At 34.9% G+C, this 14,558-nt stretch overlaps 2 protein-coding genes across 2 annotated transcripts; both read right to left on the bottom strand.

Moving 5' to 3' along the window:
• Positions 1-6,979: 6,979 nt before the first annotated feature.
• PAAG_08128 (sugar isomerase) lies at positions 6,980-8,436 on the bottom strand (the record flags this gene model as incomplete). Its single annotated transcript, XM_002789828.1, has 2 exons — positions 6,980-7,921; positions 7,993-8,436. 2 exons carry the CDS (start codon positions 8,434-8,436, stop codon positions 6,980-6,982), a joined length of 1,386 nt encoding a protein of 461 aa, XP_002789874.1.
• A 1,170-nt stretch (positions 8,437-9,606) lies between these two features.
• PAAG_08127 (ubiquinone/menaquinone biosynthesis methyltransferase ubiE) lies at positions 9,607-10,437 on the bottom strand (the record flags this gene model as incomplete). The annotated part of the gene is made up of 1 exon (XM_002789827.2): positions 9,607-10,437. A coding segment is annotated over one exon (831 nt), but the record flags the coding sequence as incomplete, so codon positions are not given.
• Positions 10,438-14,558: the final 4,121 nt, after the last annotated feature.

The raw sequence follows: 14,558 nt of genomic DNA, 5'->3' as shown, positions 1-14,558 counted from the left end.
GAGCAGAGACACTCTCAGCAGCTTTGAACAACAATGAATGACCTTTCTTCAACAGCAGAAACAGGTCCAGTATGAGAACAGGGATTTAATAGCAGCTCAGCAAGCTGAAATAGCTAATCTACAACAAGCTTTGAACACCTCAACATCAATTCTCTCTTAATTAAATCTGCAACCACTCATTGCAGTTAGAAGACCAAAGATCAAGCTATTAGACTGCAAGAAGTATGATGATTTTAATCTGAAGCACTACTCTCAGTGAGAGCTAAAGCTTCAATCAAAACTTAAGATCAATGGGAAAGCTTTATATAATAATGAGGAATGTACTTGATATGTGTACTCAAGACTGAAAGGAATAGCAGCAGCTTGAGTTTACCTCTGAGTTGAGAATAATAAGAACAAGATTAACTTCACAGTAGAGAGCTTATTGAAGCAGACACACATGCTCTTTAATGATTCTGCATGATAGGAAAAGGCTATGCAAAAGCTCAACAATCTATGATAAAGTAGAAGAGCTCTCTTTGACTTTCTGCCTGAATTTAATCAGCTACTACTGGAAGCTGATGATCACAGATGAGATGATCACATTAAAAAGAGGTATTTGAAATCTACTCTAAGCATGGAGCTGAGAAAAGGCATGATGGGTGTAAGGAAACCATCTCTCTATGAGAATTACTGCAGAGAGCTTAGATTAGTTGATCATCAACTCTCTGAGCTTAAGACTTTAATACAGTGGTCTAAACATTATGAGAGCAGATCTTCTTCAGATCATATGACATCTAATCCACACTCTCTACTTTGTCATGCTATTCTTGATCAATGAAACTGATCTTAAGCTTTCACTGATGATCTGATGAATCTCTCTCCTGGTGCTATAACCCCAAGTGCCCACCACATCAAATTGATAAATCAGACAAAAATTAATTGATGAAGAGAGCAAGGCCTGTGCCTGAGATGCAGAGCTGAAGGTCATATGATTAAGAGCTGTCTGTTCAAACCTCTCAGACACTCTGCCATCCCCATGATAGCTAAGATGATTCCTGAGCTGGTACTAGATGACAACAATGTGGATATGAGTGAGAATTTGAGAAAAGAGTAGCTTCAACCAATAGACACTGGAAGAAGCAAAATAAGAAGCTTATGAGAAAGCAATAGAGAAGATTTAAATCTAAGATGATATTCAAACCTTTCACTGTCAATGCTCTAGTAGATAATGTCTTTTCAATTATAGCAATGATAGACAGTGAATGTAATATCTATAATCTTATTTCTCAATTCTATGTTAACAAGCATAAGCTTCTGTGCATTGAAATTCCTCCTGTTAAAATGACTGGCTTTGAAGACTTCATGGAACTCTCCACAAGCATAGTGACTGGCATTCAAATTGATATATGTGGTCATGTAACTGAATGAGCCTTTTTCTACATGGTGAATGAGTTACATAGTCATGATATGTATATAGATGACCTCTGACTGGCCCAGCAAAAGGTGACTGTGATCCCTCATCAAAGAATTGTGAGATTTGAAGAGAGTGGTATAGAGATAGAGTCTAGTTCAAATGCAAAAGCTGATGTGATTCCCATCTCTGCTGTAAGCTTCTTTAGGCTTGTGAGCACTCAAGAGAAGTGAAACATCAAGATCTTCATCATCAGTTTGACTGATATTCAAAAGGATCTAGAAGTGAAATCAAAGATTGACTCTAGAGAAAAGCTGCCTGAACATTATCATGAGTTTTTGAACATATTTGATAAGGAAGTCATCAACACTCTACCCCCACTTTATGGCCCAGGTAGAGATCATGGGATTGAACTGATTAAAAAGACTGATGATAGCACAGAACAACTCCCTTGAGGCTCATTATATAATATATCTCAAGAGAAACTACTGGCTTTGTGAAAGACTCTTACAGATTATCTAGATAAGAGTTTTATTAGAATGAGCAACTCCCTTGCAGCTGTCCTCATACTATTCATGAAAAAGCCTGAGAGTGGGCTAAGATTCTGTGTGAACTATCAAGCTCTTAACAAAATCACCTGAAAGAATTGATATTCTCTATCATTAATCAGTGAGACTTTATAGTGAATTGAACAGACTAAATGATTCACTAAGCTGAACATTATTGCAGCTTTTCACAAGATTCAAATCACAGAAGATGATGAGTGGATGACAGTCTTTAGAACCAGATACAGGCTATTTGAGTGGCTGATTACACCCTTTGGTTTGGCCAATACTCTGAGCACATTTCAAAAATATATTAACTGAGCATTATGTGGATATCTGGATGACTTCTGCTCAGTCTATTTAGATGACATCTTGATATTTTTCTCAAGAAGCTTACAGGAGCATTGCAAGCATGTACAAAAGATACTTATGTGTCTACAGGAAGCAGGCCTGCAGGCAGACATCAGAAAGAGTGAGTTTAAGATGAACAGCACAAAATATCTTGAATTCATCATTGAAGTGAGCAAGGATATACAAATAAATTTAAAGAAGATTAAAGCTGTTTTGAAATGAGTGACACCTACTACTCTTAAAGATGTATGAGGATTTTTAGGCTTTGCTAATTTCTATAGATAATTTATCAGGGATTTCTCAAAAATTGTGATTCCACTGATGATTCTTACACATAAGAATGTTTCTTTTTTGTGGATGAGCAAGGCTGAGAAAGCTTTTAAGTGTCTAAAATCAATATTTATCTCTGCTCTAATCCTGCTTCAATTTGACTCTGATCATAAGACTATATTGAAAACAGACTTCTCAGATTACATCTCAGAAGAAGTGCTGCTACAATATGATGAGCAGAGCATTCTACACTCATATGCCTTCTTCTCTCACAAGCATTCACCTGCGGAATGCAACTATGAGATTCATGATAAGAAGTTATTAGTGATAATTAAGTGTTTAAAGAAATGAGACACTGAGCTATGAAGTGTAAAGAAATTCAAAATTCTCATAGATCATAAGAATCTAGAATACTTCATGACTACACACAGACTAAATGAAAAACAGCTATGTTGGATGGATATTCTTTATTGATTCAACTTCAGAATTGATTACCAGTCAGAGAAGTTGAACATTGAACCAGATGCTCTATCATGAAGAGAGCAGAACATGTCACACAGCACTGATGATGAGAGAATCAAGCAGAGGCAAGCTCAACTACTTAAGTTTAATGTACTGACATCTGAAATGAAATCAATAATAACCACTGTCAGCATGAAACCTGAGATGTCTCTTCAAGCTCAGTGAAATGAGACCTGCAAAAATAACAAGATTCTGCAGTGTCTGAAGTAAATTCTTCATGAGAGAAGATTCAGATTTTCTTCTGAACTCAGCATTAAGATCTCTGTCTCTGAGTGCTCTTTAAATGAGAACAGAAAGCTTCTCTTTTGAGATTGTAAGTGAATGTCAGATTTCAAACCTCTTCAAATCAGGTTAGTGTATGAGGCTCATGACTCATCTCTTACTGGTCATTCTGGATGAGAGCAAACAGCAGGAGTTCTAAGACATGAGTTCTACTGGTCAGACTATGCCACTGATGTGAGAAGAATGATCAGAAACTATCATCTTTGCAGATCAAACATCACATGAAGAGATCAATGTCAGGAACTGCTTAAGCCTCTTCTCATTCCTGAATGCATATGGCAGAAGCTTTTTATAAACTTTATCATAAACTTATTAAGCTCTAAAGAATACATAAACATCATAATTATAACAGACAAACTGACCAAAAGAATTATATTAAAAGCAGTTAAGAAAACTGATGCAAAGACAGTGACTAAAGTATTTCTTTGCAACATCATCTCTCAACATAACATTTATAAGATGATAGTGTCAGATTGAGGGTCAGCTTTCACAAGCATGTTTTGAACTCAGATGTGTGAGAAATTAGACATTAAGAGATGACTCTTCACAGTCTATCATTCAGAGACTGACAGAGCTACAGAGTGAATAAATCAGACTCTGAAAATCTACCTATGCAAGTACATTAGCTTTCAACAGAATGACTGATGTGAATGACTCCCTCTAGCAGAGCTGATCATCAATAATAGAGATGCTGTCTCAATGAGTGTGAGTTTATTCTTTTTAACACATCTTTTCCATGTCTCCTTCATTGATATAGCTGATGCACTCTCTGTTGAAATGTCATATAATCTCATTTAGTTTGCAGATGATTATATGAGAAAGGCTCATGAAGTGTTGAAGTGAGCTCAAGTAAAAATGACAGATGCTCAGCAATCTCAAGAGAAATATGTGAATAGATGAAGAGACCTGACTTCAAACTTTCAACCTGAAGATAAGATCTGGTTGAGCTTAGAGAACATGAAAACTAATTATCTGTGCAAGAAGCTGGACACAAAATACAATCAATATACTGTGCTAGAAAAGATAGAATTTTATGCTTACTGACTGAACATCTCATCTGACATTCACAATGTCTTTAATGTAAAGCTTCTACATGCTGTGATGACAGATCTTCTGTCTAGTCAGAGGCAAACTGACAGGCAGTCACCCACTATAGAGACTCTGAAAGGACCTGAGTTTGAGATTGAGGAAATTCAGAGTGAATAAATCTATCAGAGGAAAAAGCAATATCTTGTTAAATAGATAGGTTGAGCTGAGTCTACATGAAATGACACAAGTCTTCTACAAGAAGTAAAGGCCTTGAACACTTGAGAGGCCTCTCAGCAGGCAAAATTAGGTGTAAAGAGGGCTTTATATAGTTGTAAAGGCCTGCAACAAAGAGAGAGAAGAAGGGTATTATAAGAGATTGAACCTCTAGATTTGCTCTGGCTGGCTGACTCAGCCTAGTCATTGTTTGCTCTGGCTGGCTGACTCAGCCTAGCCATCATTCACATGTGCGCATGTGATCATGCTATGCAAGCTTGCTTAAGCTCAAGTTCTCATCTCATTCTTTTCTTCCCTTTCTCAAGCAATTCGTCCTTGTTATATAAGAGAACTAGCCTCTAGTTCTTAGAGCTTAACCCTTTACAATAATATGAGAATTCAAATATAATAGTATTATAAATGTTATATTATTAAAGAAACTATTTAATAAAGCGAGATTTATAATTGTCAAAAAGTAATAATTAATAACTATTAATTTTTTATTTTTTGATAATAGTATTAAAATATTTTATTTATTTAAATTCAATATTATTATTAATGAAGCAAGTATTAGATATGATAATAATATAATTATAGAATAAATTGAAGTGTATATATTAATTTTTAGATGAATTTTTGATTTTATTATAATTAATAACTTTAATACTATATTATCTATATTAATATATATTACTACTATTATTATTCTATGAGAATATGATAATTGTATAACAGAATTAACATCTTAATAGATAGTTATTATTTATTATTTATACTCTTTTTTTCTTGAAACTTAATTTTATTAAAATTATAAATATTGCTAATATAAAATTTATACTGATTAAAAATAAATTTATAGCAGTTGAATCAGTTTATAAAAATACTTATATTTTTATTTGATATATGTTTTGAATTCATAAGTTTCTACTTTATTCTTTTATAATTCAATAAATATTTGATGAATCAATATATTTATATTTTACTTAGAGTAGAAGAAAAGATATCAGAATTAATATAATAATAACTCAGTATTCAATTCATAGCAACTTCAATATGTTTAACTGTAAGAGCATAAAAGTTTTTATTTAATTGATGAATTCGCTTCTTGATTGCTTCCTCCTAGCTATCACTCAATATTCAATTAATTGAAGTTCTTATATTTTATCTCTTTTCTTTAATGTATTTATATAAAGTTTTATACGAAATTTTGAATTCTCAAGTCATATGTGTGATTTTTAAATTTGATTTTGATTTTATGATGTCTAATACCATCTGAATCTGATCTTCTGAATATTTAATATTATTAGACATGGTGATGGTGGATTAATTTTTAAAGATTGGTAATGAATGTGCAATAAAGATATTTTCATTACAGTGATATTTTCTTTGCAATGGGGCGCACTCACTAATGGTGAGTGCGCGTGGCACGGTTAGTTAACTATTCCTTTGTTATTGGTTGATTAAATATTTCTCCTAGATTAGAACTACTCTCCCACCCAAGCTCCGATGCCTGGCGTCAACGAAAACCTTGAGACCAGCAAACAGCGTTGCACTCAATCCATTGACAATTTACTGCTGCCAAGGCATCAATGAGGAGCATCTTGCTCATATGCTCATCGGAACAAGCCCCCTCGATCGTGACTGGATAAAGCAACAGTGAAGGAATGAGAAAAACACTTCCGGTGTACGGACTAGTTATTGGAGAAAATGCTGAGCTCTCTTTCACCTCTGCACCAGGACAAGGGGAAATCTGTCCGCGCCTTAAGTGTATCACCAAAATGTAAGAAACAGGCGAGGCCGGGGCAAAATAACCTTTTTTCTTTAACCCACAACCCCAACTGTTTAAATATATGAACTCACTATTGTCAGAGCAGTCCTTTGAGAGATTGTTGACTTGTAGAATACGTCCATACTCCCAAAAATCGCAAGCAATTGGTTTGACACATCAGTAGTGAGTCCGATAGACACTTTCCAGAAATGACGAGAGACAAGAGGAAATTGGGGTTGACAATTACGAATCGTTGAATGCTATGATGTCAGCAATTTTCAAAGCCTTAGTTAGATTTGAATTTCAAACGTGAATGAAAGAACAAAAATCAATTTTTTGGTAAATAAAAGGGGAAAGGAGAGGGTGAGGGGTATAGTAATGCAAATAAGATATTGTGTCAGAATAACGGAAAGACAGAGAAGGGAAAATTTATAAACTGTACCATGCTGAGACTAGAAAATGGTCGCTCACAAGATACTAGAAAATTTTACAGGAGAAAGCAAAGCTATCCAAAAATGAAGGATGTGTCCGCAACAGTGGGTGTCAATTGGTCACCAATCAAGGCCTAAGTAGGACACGGTAAAAAACAAAACCCAACGAAGAACATCATGCATATTTATCCAACAGGTCTTGTCTCTCAATGACACTTATGATATCACCAGTGATCCCATCAGTCACCGCTATTACTGGCTTGATGGCCCCTTTCACAGGGGTTGGGACATCAGTATGCCCAAAGGCCTCTTCGTTCCGCTCATTAACCATCCGCTTCACGTCACCAATGGTACTGTATTGTGGAACATGGAGCCAATCTTTTTGATGGATAATCACTTCGGTCACATACGGAAGGTTTTGCAACGTGATATCCACATTCTTCTCCTCGGAGAGGGCACGAACTTGCTGGGGTGGGATGATTGCTGTTGGAGATAGGAGAACCCAAGATCTGGCTGCTGGAAACCTGATAGCGGCTCTTAAGATATCGATAATGCGCGTTTGTGCGAGGAGTGGAGGAGATTGCGTTGATATGCAATGAATTAGCGAGAATGGTGTCCCGACATCAGATATGCAACGGTCCTGATTTGACGATGAGGTTGGAGGAATCTGACTTGGTCGTTCAGGGAGCTCCTCAGAAAACAACGAACTTGCGGGAGTTGAGCTAGAGGTTGACTCCGATAACGGCGTCGTAAATATGCATGATGCGGCGCCGATTGTCCCCCCAGGATGAAAACCTTTAAAAATTTCCGCGGGGCCTCTGCCGGGTATGGTATGCAGCCTTCTGGCGGTAGCAAGAGCTAGCGCATCGCCCACAGCCAGCGCCACAGTTGTGGAAGTCATTGGCGCAGGTAAACCGAAGGATATTTCTTCATGCTCGTGAACAGGGCTGGCAAGGAGAATTGAGTTGGCATTGCTGGAACAAGTTAAAAGGGGGCACAAATCGGGCTGCATATGAGCAGTGATAGCGATTATGGACACAGTTGTTGGAAGATAGGGCTGAAGGCGAAGAAGTTCCGGCGTTTTTCCCGAAAAGGTTACTAGGAGGACAGTGTCATTCTAAACGATCGAGAAGGCACTGTTAATGACCATCCCTAATTATAGAGTTTACAGAAAAAAAGGGCAGTTACTGGTTTAATCATGCCAAGATCTCCATGGAGCGCTTCGGTGGGATGTAGAAAAGTGCTTTGCACTCCCAGGCTGTTCATAGTAGCCACCACCTTCTCGCCTATCTTTCCACTCTTACCAACCCCAGTGATAACAAGTTTCCCCCCAGAGCTCACAGTGTCGGCTATCGTTGTAACTGCGCGCTCAATACTATCCCGGGCAAGTTTATCTGTCAAATATATCTTCTCAAGATGTGCCAAGGCAGCCCGCTCGGTGGCAATGACGTGAAGAGCCGTGGATATCGAAGTAGATAGGCCATCGGGGGGTGGAAATGACGCGCCATCCGGGTCTGGTGAGGCCACTGGCAGAGTGGGAGCAATGCCGTTAATTATCGGCAACTGAGTCTGGACCGGAGGGGATGGAGATGAGGTTCGTCGTCTTTTGCGCGCCAGCGGGAAAGACGTCATGTTTGACCTTTCCCCCGCAAACAATATGGAGCAAAAACAAAGGGATGCTGCAGGTCTAGTCAAAAGGAAAGAGAAAGAAGTTATGTATATTACAAATTACCATGCTAGACAACGGTGACCTGGGTAAAAATAAGAAGGGAGGGGTAACCTGGCCGGGGCCGGGGAATCTGATCAAAGGCTCATCTTCCTTATATGCAGTGATAGTTTGGCAGCTCAAGAAGATATAATTAACGCGGCAGGACGGAGGAGAAAACTGCAAATGGAGGGGCTCTTTATATGCTACTGGAACAAACGGGTTGGTGGTAGGGTTGCGTTCAGGATTAACAAATCATAAGGAAATCCGCAGATGCGTGCTAATTTTGCCAGTGAAAGGCTCGATCTCCTCGAAAGGCAATGTTTAATATTGGAGCTAATAACGAGTGATGCTCAAGGCGGGAAAGTTGTGGGGGGGTTAAAAAAACAAAATAATACTTTGGGCTGTTGGTAAAGGACGATTTGTTTTGTGAAAATAAAAATGCTTAGTCATGTTTGAGTGGCTGGGCAGGGCTGCTCTGAGCCGCTCTGCACTCCGTACCCCGGAATCCTTATCCGCCTTAAAAGGTACAGTGGGATTGTGAGAACAGTCAATGGACAGATATGAGAACGGTGAATGTTATAACAGAGAACTTGAAAGCTAAGCGGAGGTCTGCCCTGTTGAATTTGATGATTCGACATCATCCGATATGGTTCGTCAACATGAGGGTCACACCATGATCAACGGCCGAAATGGAGGCGGCACAAATAATATAATTCTGGTTCTCACCAGCGCTTTGGAATATTTCCCGTGTATACTTCTTTTTTATCTCCGCTGAAAGCTTACCATTTTAGAAGCATGCACGCTATTTGAATGACAACTGCATAGCCAAGCTTGGCATATCTAGTGGTTAGTCTCAATTACTAATACCATTCCGCTATAATTCGTCAAGCGCAGCCTAAATGACATATGGTGATATTAAACGCACATCTTCAAGAATTATGGGGGGTAATAATTCAATATGCTCACGAAGAAAACAGAGTCCACAGAAGAAAATCACCCAACTAAACCTCAAGAAAATGATACCGGTCAGCGGGAAGAACAGGTTGGTTTGGGGTGTTTGTTCGAATGGGCGTTGTGGGGGGGGATATAGCACTTTATTCATTGATGGTGCGCGTCTGTTTTGAGCTTGCCAACGGCTTCACACCCTTATGAATTGCAGCAATTCCCAAACTGAGGTTCTCATAACCACGTCCAGGAATCATAAAGCCAGCTTTCTGAATCATCTTGCGGAATTCTTCCTGGCTTGGGAATTTTTCAATGCTTTCAACCAAGTACTGGTAGCTGGCCCGATCACCTGCCACTAACTGCCCAATCAGAGGAATTGCACTGAAGCTCCACAGCTTGTACCATTCGTCGACTAGCCCGTTTGTTACCTTGCTAAACTCCAGACATGCAAAGACACCACCAGGTTTCAAGACGCGGAATGCTTCGTTCAGGGCTGCTTGCTTATCCGTGAAATTACGAATGCCGAACGCAACAGTATACATATCAATCGAGTTATCCGGTATCGTTGGCATCGATTCGGCATTCCCCTGCATAAAAGCTAATCTATCCGTATTGTAATATGGGGTCTCGAGACTCCGCTTCTTCCCTTCCGCGAGCATGTCTGGGTTGATATCCGCTATGGTTACACGCGTATTGTGGTCATTATTGATGTTCATCGCATGGTCTAGCATCCGGAAGGCAATGTCTCCCGTCCCTCCGGCCACGTCGAGGATATTCCAGCCTTGCTGTGTGTCTGAGTGGTCGTTCGGATATCGTGAACCGGGATTTAAGGATCGAACGAAGTGATCTTTCCACAGGCGGTGAATTCCTAGAGACATGAAATCGTTCATAGTGTCATATGTACTAGCTACGGAGCTGAAAACGGCTCCCACTGTTCTAGGTCTTAGCTTTTGAAAGAAGTTCGTGAGACGAAGTGCATCCTGGACTCATGCTGGAGTGGGACAGAGATGAAGATATAGGCAATAGAAATATGTACCTCTAGCTTCTTTTTCGGTTTTTGGAACTATTTCAAATCCGAAATGCGTAGTTCGTCCATCTTGCCCTGGTTTCAATGTCTCCGGTTTTCGTGCCTGGATGGAACAGGAGAAACACCGATATGGAGTTTGAGGAATGAATGAATGTCCTGCGTTTTGCGCTGTAATGCAGGTTTCGCCAAGCGGCTCTTGAAGACATGTTGAGGAAAACCCCAGGTTCCGATGAGGTCAATTGCTCGTTACCGTGCACTTGATGATGTTTGTTTAAATTTGATGGACATGGACGTGCTTCTGAGTTCGGCCGCGGATTATTTTCTGTCCGCCAAGTGCTTAAGTTAACTTCATTAGTTGACGTGACTTACCACTCAACGAGCCAAACCACTCAACGAGCCGCGTTTTAATTCAACGCACTCATATTCTTCCACCTTCAATGCGTTGAAATGCCAGTCAACGAGGCTCAAATTAAGCTTGCAATTGAGCATTTAAGAGCTCAAAATATCAAAAATTTTACTGCTACTGCAAAAAAACATTTAATTAACAAGGAAACATTGTGACAGCATTATAATGATGTTCAAATTTCCTGCAATGAAGCCATCTTTAGACATAAGAAGAAGCTTACCATGACGAAGAGTCAGAACGTAGCAGGCATAAGATAAGTAGTATTTCTTAGAGGACCGATATCAACCTTGTTGTATTGTGGGACTCTAAGCGAGCTAGCTACAACTAATAATAAATATATAGGTGCACGTGACCTCGGGTAGCCGGGGAATCCTCCAACACCCCCTCATGCCATGGTGAGCCTGAGCTCTTGCCATCTATCCCCTAGCTGCTGAATCCCCTCAAATCCACAATAAAAATTAAATACAGAAATCAGATGCTAGTTTCCCTATTAGGAAAAGCTCTATTATGCATCTGTATAGTAATTTTGCAAAAAAGATACACAATTACTCTTCTAATCTGTATTCTCTTTATATTTTTTTAGAGGTTGCAAAATAGTATAAAAATCAATCATTCTTATCAATGAGATCAGATCTCTGTCAATTCTATTTTCATCACAAATTCATTGTAAGCTGGCTTTGATAGAGACTTTATAAATTTATCTACTTTATTCACTATAAAATTTATATACAAAAGCTTTATTTCTCCTCTCTCAATTAAGTCATAAAGTATATAATAATAAATCTCTATATGATAGAATCTCTTTATCAAAAACTTCTTCTTTGTTAAATTGATGATATTTTTATTATTCATCTATAATGTTGTGTAAATCTTTGATTTCTCTTTCATCAAATCTGTATCTTATAGTATGTCATTCAATCAAGTAAACTTATATACATTTTCACTAGTAGTGATATATTCTAGTTCTATTATTGATTTTGCAGTTGATATTTAATAATATGAGTGTCACAAAATTGAAAATTTATTAATTATAATAATATAGCTAGATATTGATTTATTTGAGAGTTTGTATCTGCTTAATCTGAATTACAATAAGCAATTAACTACAGAATTCTATTATTTTTTTTATTTTTGTAAACTATTTTCAGAGCTTTTATTTTTTTTATATAGTGAAGAATGTGCTTCAAAGTTACTTAGTAGTTTTTATTTAGATATAAGTTGAATTTTAATAAATAATTTACAATAAATACTAAATCTGATTTTATACTTGATACAAAATATTAAAGTGATCTAAGTCTCTGATAATATCTTATAGTCATAAACTCATCTTTTAATTTAATATTTCTTTCAGAAGCAAATTTAAATTATATGTCTATTATCATAGATGTATTAGTAGAGTTAATTTTATTCATCTCAAAATCTTCAAGAATCTCTTTAATATATTAAATCTGTAAGACTATCAAATTATTATTTAATTTGTATTTAATTTTTATCTCAAGATAAAATTTATTTTTTTTTAATATTTTTATTTTAAATTTCTTTTATATTTCATTTAATACTCAGTTTAAGTTCATATCTTTGAAATCTGTAATTCTGCAATCATTGATATATAATATTATATAAATCTTGTGAATAAAATAAAATAAAAATTTTTAATTATATTTTGAAATTATAAATTTTAGTGATATAAAATACTATATTATTATAAAATATTAAATTCTTACAGCTTGCTTTATATCATATAAACTCTGTATAAGAAGATCAACTAGTTTTTCTCTTTTATATATAATGCTTATAAATAATTGCATATAAATTATTCTATTGTATAGTAGTATATCATTCTAAAATGCTGATATATAGTCAATTGACTTTGATTTTCAATCTCTAGTAGTTGATATAATGAATAGAAAGCAGTTTATCAACTCTAAGATAACTGCAGTATAAGATTTAAAGTAGTGAATACTCTGCTGCTGTAGAAACTTTCTAATCATTCAGTAGACTCTGAAATAAATTATCTTATTCTTATTATTCAAATTATAATTAAATACTTATTTATTTATTAAGATATTTATCTTGAATATCTTCTTAATAATAATATGCATCTCATTATTCTTGAATATTTTGACTTCTTTTCTTATTATCTCAAGTTAGTGATTTTAATCCGAGCTCTTATTCATCTCTATTAGACTATTTGAGTAATTTATAAACATGCTCTAAATAGAATTAATATCACTAATAGATATCTTAGATTTATTATCTTTGACTAGCTTTATTTTAATAAGTAAATAGACTAAATCAATAATATTCTTTAAATCTTTATTAATTAACATCTTTAAAATCTTTAGTTTATCTTTTATTAATCATTTTAGCAGATAATAATACTAGTCATTTAGAGAATTGATAATATCTAATTTTTTTGACAGTTTAATATTTTTTTTTATCATCTTAATAACTTCATTTATAGTATTTACAAATATAGATTCTATGATAAAATCTTTATCAAAAATAATATTTCTAGCAATCTTTAATTTGTATTTTTTTGTATCTAATATATGATATTAATATAATTCTTGATAACTCATTAATTATTATTTTTTGTCATCTGTTCTATCAGTAAGTTTATTTATCACTTTTAGATTTTTTTTATAAACTTTATATTTTCATCTGTAGATTCAATAAACTAATAGTTGAACCTCTATTTAAGCTTTAAAAGATATCAATAAACTATTATTTTTATAGTCAAAAATATTTGTTAATATAGAGAATATATTTATTAATTTTATAGTCATCTGTATTACTTTATCTCAAAGCTCTCTGGCAAGCTCACTATTAAATAGTAGACTTCTTATCTTATTTACTATTAATTAATTCACATAGTATGCAGAGTTATTTGATTAAGATATATCTGAGATAGTTACTTCATATATTTTCTATCTATTCTTGTAAAATATTTTAATATCATTATCTTTGAACTCTTTTTTATTATTTTAGTATAAAGTCTCTACAGACTATTGAGATATTATCTCAATCATATCAATAAAATTCATAAGTACTAATATAATCTCTGCTTTCATGATAATTATAATAATTTATTTAAAGTAAGTAATATTATCTATAATTCTCATTCAATATCTTGTACCTTTTTAGTAAATAAATTATCTTCATTATATTATATTTTATTCTTATTAGTAAGGTATATAAAAAATCTCATTACTGATTTGATAGTTTTAATTATTGAGATAAAAGATAAATAAATCATTTTTACTTATATATATATCTTAGAGAATGATAAAGTTCTTTGATCATTTATTCACATCTTTAGTCTAAAATCTACAGTCATTTTTGATATATTTATTAACTTTAAATAACTCAGCTTTTGATATCATCTTTGAGCAGCTTTATTAGAGAATTATCATTTGATTACAAGATATATATAAATTTAAAATTATTATTTAATCTTATATAACAGGTTAAATCTCTTAATGCTGATGATTTTTTCATCACATAGATATCTTTTTCAAATGTACTATGAAACTTGTCATTCTATCAGAAGATATTATTAAAATTAAATAATTATTGCTGTATATGAATTATTTAAAAGTATAATTATTATATATAAATTTGCTATAACTTATTAAATTGATTTTTAACTTCAGAATATAATAAAT

Source organism: Paracoccidioides lutzii (assembly GCF_000150705.2).
Source record: "Paracoccidioides lutzii Pb01 unplaced genomic scaffold supercont2.30, whole genome shotgun sequence".
In the NCBI taxonomy this organism is placed as follows: Eukaryota; Fungi; Ascomycota; class Eurotiomycetes; order Onygenales; family Ajellomycetaceae; genus Paracoccidioides; species Paracoccidioides lutzii.
Note: the sequence above shows the minus strand (reverse complement) of the source record. Positions and strands in the feature narration are given on the sequence as shown.